This window comes from Bidens hawaiensis, unplaced genomic scaffold (genome assembly GCF_021521415.1).
Source record: "Bidens hawaiensis isolate Kalapana, Puna unplaced genomic scaffold, B.hawaiensis_p1.1 tig00003587_1, whole genome shotgun sequence".
In the NCBI taxonomy this organism is placed as follows: domain Eukaryota; kingdom Viridiplantae; phylum Streptophyta; class Magnoliopsida; order Asterales; family Asteraceae; genus Bidens; species Bidens hawaiensis.
The window spans coordinates 1,744,789-1,759,543 of record NW_027491204.1 but is presented as its reverse complement, the minus strand read 5'-3'; the positions used below and the strand labels follow the sequence as shown (position 1 = coordinate 1,759,543).

The window sequence follows — 14,755 nt, the reverse complement described above, 5'->3', positions numbered from 1 at the left end:
AATGATTCATTTAACAAAATTAAACCCGAATGATATATAAACCCGGTTGGAATCGCAAGTTCGAGTCTTGACTATTGTAGAATTAGGATTAAACACACGGACTGTGCTTTGAAAAACACGACCCGTGGTCAACCACGGGTCAACAAAAGTCAAAATAAGAAACTGGTCAAAACTGCCAAAAATCTGCAGCATGGGGCCGTTCTTCTAAAAGCACGGTACCGTGCTTTTGCTCAACATGGGGTCATGCTTCCAGAAGCACGACACCGTTGTTTTGCCTTCTGTTCAAAGTTTTCAGCATTTTTTGTAAAAATTAAACTTATCTGAATATAAACTACAGATGGCTGAATACGAAGAGGAGGAACATGCTTTCTTGATCTTCCATGAAGATACCGAGAGAGATGAACGGGCTCAACAATGAATGGGCTACCTTAACAATTGTTACCCAGAACCAAATTTCTATGCTTGCAAAGAAACGTTAAAGAAAGTAAACCAATGGGAAAGGTACAAGAAGTTTGTGAAAGGACCATGGGTGCGTGTTTTAAATCAAATGGGTAAAGCAGTATCCGAACTGACCAGGGAGTTTTTAGCCTCATTCTCTTTCAAGACGAGAAACTTGTCTATATGGGATGAAGATGCAGTTGAGTTTAGGTGTGGGGGTGTGGGGGAGAGTGGTACACGACATCTGTTACCTAGCTCAGGATCGATTTGGGTATTTACACGAGTGATGAGACCGATAGACCCATCTGGTACAATGCCATGATTGCAATTGCAGATGAAGATGCTGACGACACAGCAGCAGCAGGTGCTACCAGATTACAAGCATGGGAACAACTGAGTTACGGGGATGAAACCTAATGTGCAAGCAACACCAAAAGTACCGCCCTACGCGACCCATTGATGAGATACATTCACCGACCACTGAGCCACACAGTCACCGCACATGGTCAGAGTGAGGGGGTCGTGATTTGAGGGATTTATGGGCCCTTTATTGCATAAAAAATGGCATACCTTGCAACATCACTTATCTGTTTAGTCATTTGTTCATAACCAATGAAAATGCAAAGAGCCCAAATATCTCTATCTTTGGTGGTCTATGGATCTACAAGCTTTACAAAGCTTACCGTGCAGACACAGAAGGAACCCGAAGCCCAAATCCAATTGCTCTGGATCTCGGTTTCTGCATCAGCATGCAAATGGTCCAAAAGATTGGCAAAAACCCGGATACATGGAGATTTCAGGATGCCCTGAACCAGATTTGGGATCCTGAGGACCCCGCTGATTGATGATCCAGGACGTACCCGAGAGAAGAGGAGGATCACCACCCCGACAGGCCCGCCGCCACACTTACTCCTAGCTGGGCAGCCCATCATCATCAGAAGCCGGCCCCAGCTCATCGTACCACAGCCAGTTTTCATTTAAGGGACTACACGGGCTCATTGACCAGTTCCAGATTCACACTACCGCCTCTTTTGATAGGTTAACAGGACAAATTGCTGCCTCCGACACACAGCGAGCAGCGGAATACACAGAAACGAGGCGAGAGATTGACCGTTTGGTTGAGCGCATGGACAGGCAGTGGGAACCTTCGACCCGGACACAGGTAACTGACGAACAGCGGCACTAGTAGGTCTGGTATGGGCATGGGTATGGGTGGTAGTATTTCTATAACATTATTATCATGGTTGTTTATATAATGTACATTCTGTCGTTTGTTTGTTTGTTTGGTTGAATACTTTTATGACTGTGGGTGCCAAGACATTTAACTAGGTACTTATTTAGCTTGTGTGGGCATGAGGTGGATGATTTCATACCCAATTTTCAGTAGTATTATGCTTGGTTGTTTACAGTTTTTTTATTATCCAGGTACAAAACAAGAAAACAGACGAAAAATAGGGGACGCTCTATCAAAATTTCGTTAACCTGTATGGAAGTGCCTTTCCATTTTACCCTTCATACTTCATATGAATTTTATTAATCTTTTTTATGAATCTTTTCATATTGAGGACAATGTGAGATTCAAGTGTGAGGAGGGGAATTACTTGACCAATTGCTTGCTCAATTAATTATAAGATTCTCTAAATAACAAATTTTTTGTAGCAAACAAAGACTAGTTTTATAGTAAAACCAAAAGAAAATCCAAGAAAAGTTTTGCAAATAACCAACTAAAAATCTATTATTACAAAAAAAAGTGAAAAAGAAAAAAAAGTTTTGTATTATTGAGAATAAATTTATGCAAAATATGGCGTTTATACCCAATCCCTCCGTTACTGTGAGATAAACCTCATGCCATATAAATATGTTTTTTGGAAGCTTTGAGTGAGTCATATGTTTCGTGTGATTTAGAAGTTGTCACAAATGTTCATTTCAAGACCGCACGAAGCGTTATATAAGGAAGAAGGTAATATTAACACCATCCCCTCAAAACCATTCTCCAAGTTACAAAACCCAAGAACCTTAACCAAAACCCCACCACTTTATCCATCTCACAGGTGGTATTTTACCGGCAGACGCTAAAGAACTGGAAATGCATTCTTTCGATTTCAGTTTCCTTTACTGCATACATTTTGCAAAACCTAGGTTGCCTCCAGAACTTAGGGAGAGAATCTTTCTCTTTAGCAATGAGGTGAGGAAAAAGTGGCGCCAAGACGAAAAAAGTCCACCATTCTGTGGAGTTTCCAAAAGAGTAATGAAAAGAAAAGCAAAAGGATACGAACGATGCTTAGGATGCGGAAACTGGTCCCACAAAGGAAGATGTAGAAAAAGTCAAACTCAGTCTCAACATGAATATACCGAATAATGAGAGTGGGGACTATTAGGCTCAAAGCCGAACGATCCATTAGAGTTGGGAGTTATGTTCAGAACAGAATTGAGGAAGAACTGATCCACATCATCGACAAAACTGGTCTTGACGATCTGACCTTAAAAGAGTCACTAGGTTTGTGAAAAAAAACGGGAAGCTAACCATCGAAGACATCATAAGATTCCCGAAAATCAGCAGAAGTTGTATTTACCATCCCCATCCTCATTAACCTAAACCATTGAGCCACCACAAAATACCAAATCCCTACTCAAACAAAACCAAACCATATTACCTTCTGATCTATGCAACCCTTCACAAAGATTGAGATTTGAACTTATTACAAGCTTATATATCACAGGTTACATCTTGGCTAAGAGTGTTCACATACGTACATCAAGTATGATCAAATATAAAACCGAGTGAGAGTGAACATTGTGAGAACGTGACGTTTTGCATAAACGGAAGCTCATAAAAACAAATCACCTTTTTATATATCACTACATATATTCCCATGATTTAAGGTTGGTTATTTTGTTCCCATTTCCTTGGAATTCTTTTGGGGATGATTAAGCTATGGTCCTGACTTGCTATTTTTCAGAGAGTATTAATAAATAGCTTGCTTGAGAACAAGCAAGGTTCAAGTGTGGGGATGTTTGATGTATATAAAATTATACATCTTTTCAACATCAAATAATCTCTAAAAACTGAAACTTTTATCAAATAATATAGCTCAGAAGACCACTAATCACATTAAAATGCAATTTCAGGTAAACCCAAGCCTTAATCGAAGAAACGAGCAAAAAGACGAAGAAAAACGAAAGAAAACCAAAGAAAACCCCCAACCACGCCCATGTGCCTTCCTAGACACGCCCCTATGCTTCTGAATATAAGAAAAGACAAAAATCTACAAGAAAAGATAAATACTAGACACAGAAGCACGGGGATGTGCTTTAGCAACCATGGGGCCGTGGTTACCTTTCAGAAGAGAAAAAAAAGAATTATCACATGTCACAAAAAAACACGGGGTCGTGCCTCAGAAAGAACGCCCCGTGGTGACTCATCATGTAACACCCCAACTTTGAAATTGGCTGACGTGTCACAATATACGAAGGTATACAGAGACAGAAGACATAATTCCACTAGCCATCAATCTTCGCATCTTAAAGTTTATTCCATTCTCTCCACCCTGCCCAAAGTAACCTTTGAACCTGTGTGAGGGGAAATGTTTTACGGAATGAGCCGAATGCTCAGTACGGATAAAAGGCTCAAATAAAAAAATAAATGACAAAATAACAATATTAGTGACATAACTTAACATGTATAAAATGATACGATACAAAGTAAAGCAAGCCAATAAAATAAATCGTATCATACGGATGATACCCATGAGCCGAAACATATAACATACCAGTGGGGCTACATAGTCCTGCAGAACTATGCACCCAAAATAGTGCGATGGGGTGTTGGCATAAACTCAGCCATCCACAATCATACCATACATATCCATATAACCTAGGATCGATCCATACGCCTCCTAATAGCTATGGGTCACACTTGCCCTTAAGAGACGCCGTGAACTAATCTCTCAGTCACGGAAGGAGCACACAACATCGATGCCACAATGTTGTTCCCGTGGGACACTCCACAGGAAGCGTAGAACTCAGGGTACCAGAATATCAACAAATGCAGGTAACATGCTCATGGTACAAACGGAATCAACAAATATCTATACAACGTAATAAGTAACGGAACATGCGATATTGAGTACAAACAAAAGAAATCATCGCATGCGTACAATATCAATCTATATGATTCCAAATGACCATAACCGGATCTAGAAGCAAAATAAATTTGGATCCGATTAATATTCCAAAGACGTGTAGGAGTTCCAAAAGAACGCGAAACATCAATCGGGTTTTAACAATCGAGCACGATAATAACAAAAGGAGGGTAAGAATCCGTACCTTAGATGATAATTCAAAATGATATCACAGTTGTTTCTTTTAGAGGTTTGCAATAACCTGAACTTGCGAAAGTCGTCGCTGCTTGCGGTGTGGAAATAGTGTTGGCGTAGTGGCAACAGCGCTAGTCAATAAGTGTCGTCGGAAAAAAAATATGCGGTGGTGATTGGTGGCTCCTGTGGTATTTCTAGGGCCGACGGAGGTGGCAAGCGGTGGAGATGAAGAGTGGTGGTGTCGGTTTTGTGTGTAAGAAAAATGGTCGGTTGGAGGCGGTATGAGTGTTGTAACGCATTAATTAGGTCGCCCGAAGACATTATTTATCAATGAATGTTTGCGGTGAAATTGGCTTTTATAATGAGGGTGGTAGAGTCCCAAAATATCTAGAGAGCATGCATGATTGCTCAAGACGCGATATCACGTACATATTTGATCTGGTCATCCTTTTTTAATTTATTTGGCTTTAGAAGATTGAAAATAAATTAGTTTTGATCATACCAGAGTATGGTGCAAAGTATGGTGCAAACAGTAACGTCTTGTTCTTGAGTTTTTTAATTAAGAAAAGAAAAGGAAAGGATAAGAAAGGGAATAAAAGGAAATTTTTTTTAATAGGTGTGTTCTTGAGTTGGAATGAAATTGGAGGAAAGGAAATGATAACTTATTAGGAAAAAACTTATCTTTAGTAATCATCCCATTTTTGAGAGGATTTATTGAGAAAAAACATCAATTTAATCTCTCCTAATTCCTCCTATTCCTTTCCTTTCCATCATAAAAAAAACTCAAGAACACCCATTTTTTAACCATTCTTAATTTTCCTTTCATTTCCATACTTTAAAAAAACTCAAGAACAGGGTGTAAGTCGGTGTAGGTTTTGTTTTGTTTTCTTTTTGTGTATTTATTTTTTAAGGTTTAGAGGCTTCTAGATTTATATATATATATATATATTAAAAGGGATGACATTGTCAAATGTGAGACCAATCAACCACATTTTATTTCTTTTTTTTCTTATTTGTTTTCTTTTTATCTCATGAAAAGATATAGATTACGGTAAAATTTAAATTTTCTCACAACAACATCCAATGAAATCATTTGTCTACTTCACTTTTTTAATGTTATTTATATAATTATAATTTTGGGGGTGGGTAGGCTTCCATTGTCAAATGCTTTCTCACACCACCGTCACCTTCTTCATCATCACATTCTCCACATCTCCCAAATCCACCTTCACACACCACCGCCATCTCTCACACACAGATAAGAAATCGTCGTCTATTTCACCATCACCTTCATCTTAACCTACTGTTGCCGGGTTCAATATTCGTAATTGTTGACTTTTATTCTAATACAGTTGTATCTATAAACGATTGGATGATTTAGGGTTAAAATTAGGACTGTTTATACATGTGCATTGACTTGCTATAAAAACTAATTCATAATATTTGTGTATGCAGGTTGGCCTGGTCCTTCGGAAATTTCAAATACAAAGCTCATTATTGTGGATGTTTAATATTACCCAGCTAAGTAATTGTTCAACTATATTATCTTATGTTATTGTGGATGTTTAATTTAATACGTATCTTATTCCTTTTGATGATACCTCTAGGCCGATTCATTAGAGTATGTAAACACACCCTAAGATGAATAGCAATACGTTCATTTGGTAAAAAGTTTTTATACTCAAACCTAACCAATCCATTACAGTTTAGGGTATTTGAAGTATTTGGGCTATGAACTTAAATACATGAAGAACTTTACTGATGTATATGACAAGGTAAGATGTTCAAAGCGTAATAATAAATCTTTTGTATCGTTTCTATGCATAAAACTATATGTTGCCATTTTTAATGACGGTTTCTGTTTAACAGGGAGCACTTCGGTTCTCTACTGTTGAGGGTAAAAATGATTACAGAGCTGAACAAGGTGAAAATGTATGTATAGTTGATAACTTTGTTGGTTATCGTTCCAGTTTTGTTTTTTGATGTATACGTGTCATTTATATATTTAGCAACTGCACGCTTAAGTTGCCTCAAACTGTTTATTCAAACCTTGGCATAGAGGAAGATGACATTTGTATCTGATGGTGCACGGTATGTCATTTCACACCTTCAGGTTAGTGTTTGCCTTTTTTTCCTTCTTTGCATTTGTGTTGTCATTATTTTTTAGTAACTTTTGCATTTGCCCTAGGCCCGTAAACGAATCAAAGGAACACGAACATCGCAAACTTTGTCTCGGTGTTAGTTTGTTTAACTTTTACCAAACTAACGAACAAACGTGAACGGTTCCTAATCTGTCATTTAAGCGCCTTTCAACCTCCTTTGTGGGGCATTATGACTTCTTAACTCAAGAAAATGCTTTCATTTTTTTTAATTTAAATTGGATATAATGCAAACAGGAAGACCTACTTATGTACAACAGACGGGGTGTCATAAGAGCTTAAAAAGATTAGACTTCAATGCTTTATTTATGTCACACCACATATGAACAGAAGGATAAACCATGGCAAGCCTTTATGTCATACCACACTTTGAGCAACGGATAAACCATGGCATGCATTAGTGTATATTTGCCACGAATCCGTTTCGAATTCCCTAGGCAAGAGGTAATTTTTGTATTTGATAAGAATATTATTGTTTGTTGCCACAAATCCGTGTCGGAAATCCACATCAACACATAAATTTTTTTCACGTTTCAGCGCGCTGCAACGCGCGCAGGTTGTTAAGTTCTATAATGGTATGTAATAGCAGCAAAAATAGAATTCTGAAGAGGTCATGTGTTCACAGGACATCTTTGATCCATTAAATATTATAATAATAAACACGAAGACAATATATTGAAGCATTCAGATGATTCCGCTTCTTAAAATGAAGAATTTCGCTAAACTCGAATTTCGTAACTTAACAGCAGGAGGTATGTGTAAATTTGCATTTATCCATTTTAATTTTAGTTAATCTTCAATAATACTTTTTTGCATTGTAAAAAGGTTATCTTTCTGTTCATTCAATGTAAAGTTTCTTTTATTTTGTTGATATGTAGGTTCTTGACATGGAAAGGCCTAAAACTGAGCTTCATTAATGGGGATTAAAGTGTGCTGGTATTTTGCAAGAACTTGCAGCAACGCCTCACCTTTTGAAATCACTCCAATTGGTTCAGCAACCTAAGAAGCTGATCGCTTAAAGGTGTTTGTATTTCACTTGGGTTGGAATTACAAAACCGACATAGAAAGTTAGCGTTGAATAGTTAGCGCTTTATGTGGCAGTTGTATTGATATGTACATTTAGCATATTATGTGGCGATTATATGGATATATATAGTTAAAATCATACGTGGTGATTATATGGATATAAAAGGTTAGCAATTTAAACACACTTCTAACACCACCAGAAAGATCACCCGCGCAACGCGCGGGAGACTATTAACTAGTTATTACTAATATAGATATATCTACGTATAGATGTATTGTTATTTTATTATATATAAATCTATTTATTTATTGTTTTATTTATATTATTATAATTAAATATACACATATTTGTTTTTTTTACGGTTATTTCACATCATGTACGATCTGACAGCATTAAATGCACCTGGACACGGGGGCATGACTCATGGAGCACGAAGCCGTGCCTGACTGCCCAGACAGCCAATAAATAGAGGAGCATGTTGCACTCATTTGGTGTGCTTGAAGAAAATCTCTAAACAAGTTTCTGTTATAAAAACACCCACATTACACCCATATTGAAGATCTTGTGAGGAGTTTGAAGGCTTGGAGGTTACCATTGTTATCCATCATTATCATAATCACCGTCATCCATTATCATCATTAAGAAGGAAGTTTTATCCACATTTGGTTAGATTGTTCTAGTTTAATTATGTGTTTCTTATCATCATCTCTTTTAATGTTCATAACAATGCTCATTACGAGCTAAACTCCATTTACCATCTAAAATGTATGAAAAAGCTTTGTTTTACTTGATGATTATGTGAAACATGTGGTTTAGTTTGGTATAGTACATGGTTATTTTACAATTATCCATTGATGAAGAAATGTTTACCTCAATACATCAAGGTTGATGATTAACAATCATTCATGTTCACTCATGTTCTTGGAGACTAGAAATGGTAAAAAGAATACATTGATAACTTATTCAAGATAAAACATGGATCCTTATGTTGTATTTAGAAATGATGAGATATAAGCTATGATCTATTTCTCTAGTTTTGATAACTCTAAAATAACATTGTTAACAAGATTGCTTAGGTTATCATGCTAGTTAAAGAAATCATATGTTAATGGAATGTGTAACTATAATCTAATTAAATCAACCAAGGGGAGGTTCTATGAGTTAACTACAACCACTCGAAGTTGCTAGGATTGGTATTTGAGAAAGTCAATCATAATCGTTCTACGTTATCAAACTGTTTGTCTACTTAGATTAACATTCTCATGGAAGCATGATATTAAGCATAGGATGGACTTGAAAATACACATGCTACTTTCTTTTGTGTCATAGAATATGTTCACTTAGAAATGATGGACTATTCTATTATATATTATTAAGACAAGATTATCACATGTTTACTTAATAATTTTCAAGGAAGAATGGAGTGGATTTTTTATCTTAGATGGTAACCTTCATATAATTGAATCACTTATTTAGAATTTCTCTTCTTGTTACCTCTATTATATATATATATATATATATATATATATATATATATATATATATTTCCATACTAAGTGTGGTGGTGTGAAAATTGGCATGTCATTTCCGCACCCCACTTCCATTGCCACCTCTAGGTGTGGTGGTGTGAAAATTGGCATGTCATTTCCACACTACTTCCATACTAAGTCGAAATACGATTTATTCAGTGACATTCCAATATTTATTTTTCACAGGTTTTTTTAACATGCTAATGTGTTGTTGGACTAACTTTTGTATAAATTAAAAATCATTAACCATTTAGTTACCACTTGGTAATAAAATAAGACATTTTCATAACCAAAACCATAGTTTTTTTTTCTAAATATACAAAAAGATATTATTTGTTGTACCAATTATTCTTTACTAATCTAACCAATTCCCTACCTACCTACCCTTTCTTGACAACATAGTCGTCATAGTTAGCTTACCCAACCACTAAACTCCATACGTCATACCAATGGCAGTAGTATCCTGCCTGAGCCTCGTCTCCTTGTACGGCACCTTCCTCCGCCGCTCCCTCACCGCATCCGGCCTCTCGGAACAGTCAACCGACGTCGATGAGCACACCACTATCCACTTTTGGGGACCTAAACCTCCAGCCGCCGGTGATAATAAACGGAAACCCTCGCTACTTTTACTCCACGGATTCGGTCCTCACGGCGTTTGGCAGTGGCGCCAACAGGTAATTAATTGTCTCTCACCTACTACGATTTAGTTTCCGTTGAACCTTACTGATTTCATTTCATTCGACTTTTTTTTTTCTTTTTTGGTTCGTTGAACCGTTTTTTCGCGCCTAATTTTGACATGCTCCGATTTCGTTTCCTGTTAAACCTTACTTATTCTCACTTTAGTTCGGTTTAATTCGATACCGGTGCTGTTTTCGCGCCTTATTTTTACGATCTTCGATTTAGGTTCCGTAAAACGTTACTGATTTCAATTTATTCGGTTCGGTTCTATTCATTTTCACGCCTAATTTTGACGTACTTAGATATTGTTTCGGTTAAACGGTTACTGATTTCAATTTACTTGATTTGATTGATTGAAATTCAGATTACGTTACTGCAGTAATCCGTTACTGATCTGATTTAATTCAATTTAAACTGATCGAAATTGCAGAGTTGCGTGCCTATTTCGACGAAATCCGATTACATTTTCGTTACTAATTTGATATAATTGGATTCGATTGATCGAAATTGCACTTTTGCGCCTTATTCGACGATTACATTTGATTTGATTGATATCGTACAGGTGGCGTTTTTCGCGCCTTATTTCGACGTATACGTTCCCGATCTAGTCTTCTTCGGAGACTCCACAACAAACTCCTCCGAACGATCCGAAATATTCCAAGCTCAGGCAATCGGAAAACTAATGGAGAATCTCGGCGTGAGCAAGTACTCGGTAGTCGGAACAAGCTATGGCGGGTTCGTGACGTACAGAATGGCGGAGATGTGGCCGGAGAGAGTTGAGAGAGTGGTGATCGCGAGCTCAGGAGTGAACATGAAGCCGAAGGATAATGGCGAGCTGTTGAAACGAGCCAAGGTGGAGAAGATTGAGGAGCTCATGCTGCCGCGGACGGCGGCCCAGCTCCGGACGTTGATGCGGTTAGCGGCGTCCGCTCGTGTTTACGTGCCGGACTTTTTTCTCAACGATGTTATTGACGTAAGTTTTTTTTCTGGTTTGGTTTGGTTTGGTTTGTTGTGTTCTGTTTAATTTGTTATTGGTGTCGTTTTCATAATGGTCCACCACCAGTATTATTGGCATATTAAAATATATAATTAATTGGAGTGTAGATGTATAAGTGAGCCTAACACCTTAATTTTTTTCTACTTCCTGTCGGTACACAAGCGAGCCTAACATTTAATCTTGTTACAAGTTTTTATGAATAGGTTTTAAAGCTAACTTACTTTTAAATATGGTGCGAAAGGTAGGATTATTTAACTGGAAAAAAAATTACGTTAAAACGTTGACCACATATGCGTGTTGAGGTGTGTTAAAGGCTCTACTTTGAGATTTAAAACAAATTAATACTTTTATAAAGTACATTTTGTAAAGTATTGAGTTTATTAAAATTAAAGTTAAACCGTATGGACTATTTTGTTTTTGTTTTTATTCGTGAAACTTAAAAAGAAAAAATTAATATATATATATATATAGATATATATATAAATGCAATGAACGCTTTTACATACGGCTTAAACACTTTTACATATTGATTGAAAAAAATAATTAAATTTATATATGGTCTATTAAAATTAAATCTAAATCATAAAGGTTATTTTGTTTTTTTCCTTCTGATATTCTAAGAAAAGGAAACTAAAATATATATGCATGCACTGAAGGCTTGTCCATACGGTGATACGGTTTAGAGATTTACACATATAGATTAAAAGGAAAAAGATAGTGACATTGGATAATAAAATTAAATAGTAACTTTGTGTCTTGAACCAAATTTTAATAAATAATGGTTTGCTAATTTGATTGTTACGTTATTTAATTCACTATGTTCCCATGGTCATGGAACAAGAACTACATGCATACTACATTTCTTTTGAGCGGCTTTATACATGCATACATACTACCACGTTTCTTTATTAATAGTGCAAAACTTATGTAATTAACAGAAAAATTGAATATATATATATATATATATATATATATATATATATATATATATATATATATATATATATATATGTGTGTGTGAAAAGGGCAAAAAAGGAAACACATTTGCAAGCTTGTCTTTTCATTAAATCCGAACAAAGGGTAGTTCCACCTATTCGTTTAATCTTTGATGTATTTAACATGCTTCATGTTTGGCATTAGTTTGTTTTGTAACTTTGTTGCAAAAAGGACAGGTGATAATAAGGGTTTTGAGCATTAAGTTAAAACATAAAAAACTAACTCAAATATTTCAAACTTATATTAAGAAGAGGTTGATTCCAAACTTATATAGTATATACATATAAATTAGAAAACTAACTCAAAAATGTATTAATATATACATGTACGTATATCATAACCATTCAAAGGCCGCTAAAATGAAGTTAATAAATTATTCATTCTCATATCCGAATACCCGTCACATTACCTCTCCCAAATATTTCAGGTAAAGTTTTACGAGATTTTTATTTTGATCCAATGATCCCTGTTTTGAAAGGTAACATTGGTGTAATTTTGGGTGCAGAAATTGTATGGTGAAAACAGGAAAGAGAAGATGGAGTTACTTAAAGGCCTTGCACTTGGCAAACATGACCCTCCTATCGTTTCCCCTCTTCCACAGGTTATCTCCTCACACCAGTTGTTATTTATTAATTGTTACAAAATACACTATTATATATATATATATATATATAGAAATCATGTTAAAGAGGCTACTCTAGTCTTAATGTGGTCCTTGCTAATAATATATTCATACTTTGTGATCCAGAAAGTGTTAATCGTATGGGGTGAGGAGGATAACATCTTTCTGTTGGAAAAGGCAAAAGAGCTACAAGAGTATGGCTTCTTTCCCATTCCTTATTTCATGAGTGAACATTTATTTAAGATTTTATTATATATATAGACACATATACATATACATGCTCGATACATAACCAAATTTAAGGTAACTCAAGCGTAAGTATCTATATTATGAGACGTAAAAAAGACACGATTATCTTATGTATCACAACTAAACTAATATGTACAAATAATGATTATGTCGTTTTCGCAACGTAATTAATATGAGTTGTGTTACACACACGTACACATTTGCATGCTTTTATTACATAACACAATTATGTAAACATATGATCAATCTATCATCGTATTTGGTCTACATGTGTGTGTGTGTGTGAGAGTTTTGATTAACTTAGTGGTGATATTGTTGTGTTTGATTTAGAATGCTTGGAGAAAATGCATCATTGGAGGTGATGAAGAAGGCATCACATGTACCTCAGATTGAACAGCCCAAGAACTTCAACAAAATTCTTTACAAATTCTTGTGTGCCTCATGATGTTACACACAAACTTGTCAAACAACTTATTTTTCTTTTAGTCAATAATGGTTACTAGTTACTACTTCAAGTTTATGATGTTTGTTCGGACTGCTTTTGGAGGCCGTAGAAGACAGAATGAGCTTGATTTAACATTGATTGGTTATCGGATAACATTCTCCGGTTTTGTAGGAAGTAATATGATCTTAAGTAGACGAATCATTCAACTAGAGTTAAACAGGTCGTGCTTATGCTTTGTTGGGTCCAACTTGACATAATTGAACGTTTCACTTGATCCTAAATTCCTAATATTGTGTTATACCATATGCAGTCGATATTGCCGATATATCACCGATATATTAGTGATATATCGGTTATCGGTCCCTTGGCGATATATAAATCAGAAAATCGGGGGTACCGATAATGTCAACGATATTGATTGATATTTGACTAATATTAGACTAATATTTGACTGATATATCACCCATATTCCCGATATCAGTGTTTTAAGTCTTAATTATCAATTTTTAGTGTTCAATGTTAGTGTTTTAAGTCTTAATCAATTCTTACTTGCTACGATTGTTAGTGTTTTGCAATTTGCAAAAGGTTAATTTGTTAATGGTAGAAGACTAATGAATTATTAGTGTTAAATTGCTATATATATGAATTTTACATGATATTAAATTACCGACATCTCACCGATATCTCACTGCGATAACCGATATCTCAGATATCGGCCCTTGACCGGTATCCGATATATTTCCACATTAACTGCTTAGGTTATACCAAACCAAACCAAGCATGACCTCTTTATTCGCTGGTTGATAAGATCAAGATTTTTTTTAGTCTTTTAATTTATATGTTTTTACATAAAATACCTAACTAGTTTAAGTTTTGATACAAATTGTCTGATAATAGTTAATTAATAAATGAAAGGATCTCAAGGATGATTTTTACAATAATATGATACAAAGATATATACAAGAGATGGAGATAATATAGGAGTGATTAACTCCATAATAATAGAAACGAATAACAATATTGACCAAAACAATATTTTGAATTTTGAATGCGTTGATTTATTTCCATCTATTACCCCCCGTCAAGCGAAAACGGTAGCGGACCAACTCTAAGCATTTTTCGGAAGCGTTCAAAGAGAGGTCGTGGAAGACTCTTTGTGAAAATGTCAGCTACCTGAAGCGTGGTAGGAACAAACTTTGTGTAGAGGCGACCAACGGAGACCAATTCCCGAACAAAATGATAGTCTATGTCTATGTGTTTTGCTCGCTTATGTGACACCGGGTTTTGGCTTAAAAATAG

General features: G+C 35.7%; 1 protein-coding gene across 1 annotated transcript; it reads left to right on the top strand.

Annotated features, from left to right (window-relative positions):
* The first annotated feature begins 9,875 nt into the window (after nucleotides 1–9,875).
* Nucleotides 9,876–13,516, top strand: LOC143623897 (uncharacterized). Its single transcript, XM_077094697.1, has 5 exons — nucleotides 9,876–10,143; nucleotides 10,710–11,120; nucleotides 12,646–12,741; nucleotides 12,889–12,956; nucleotides 13,342–13,516. The coding sequence occupies exons 1-5, from the start codon at nucleotides 9,919–9,921 to the stop codon at nucleotides 13,454–13,456; spliced, it is 915 nt and encodes a 304-aa protein (XP_076950812.1). The 5' UTR covers nucleotides 9,876–9,918; the 3' UTR covers nucleotides 13,457–13,516.
* The last annotated feature ends 1,239 nt before the right edge of the window (nucleotides 13,517–14,755 follow it).

Excerpts from the sequence above, each read along its gene's own strand:
- LOC143623897 (XM_077094697.1), top strand. The coding sequence starts at position 9,919 with ATGGCAGTAGTATCCTGCCTGAGCCTCGTCTCCTTGTACGGCACCTTC. Across the intron at positions 12,742-12,888 it reads TCGTTTCCCCTCTTCCACAG|AAAGTGTTAATCGTATGGGG; the intron begins GTTATCTCCTCA and ends TTTGTGATCCAG. Across the intron at positions 12,957-13,341 it reads AAGGCAAAAGAGCTACAAGA|AATGCTTGGAGAAAATGCAT; the intron begins GTATGGCTTCTT and ends TGTTTGATTTAG.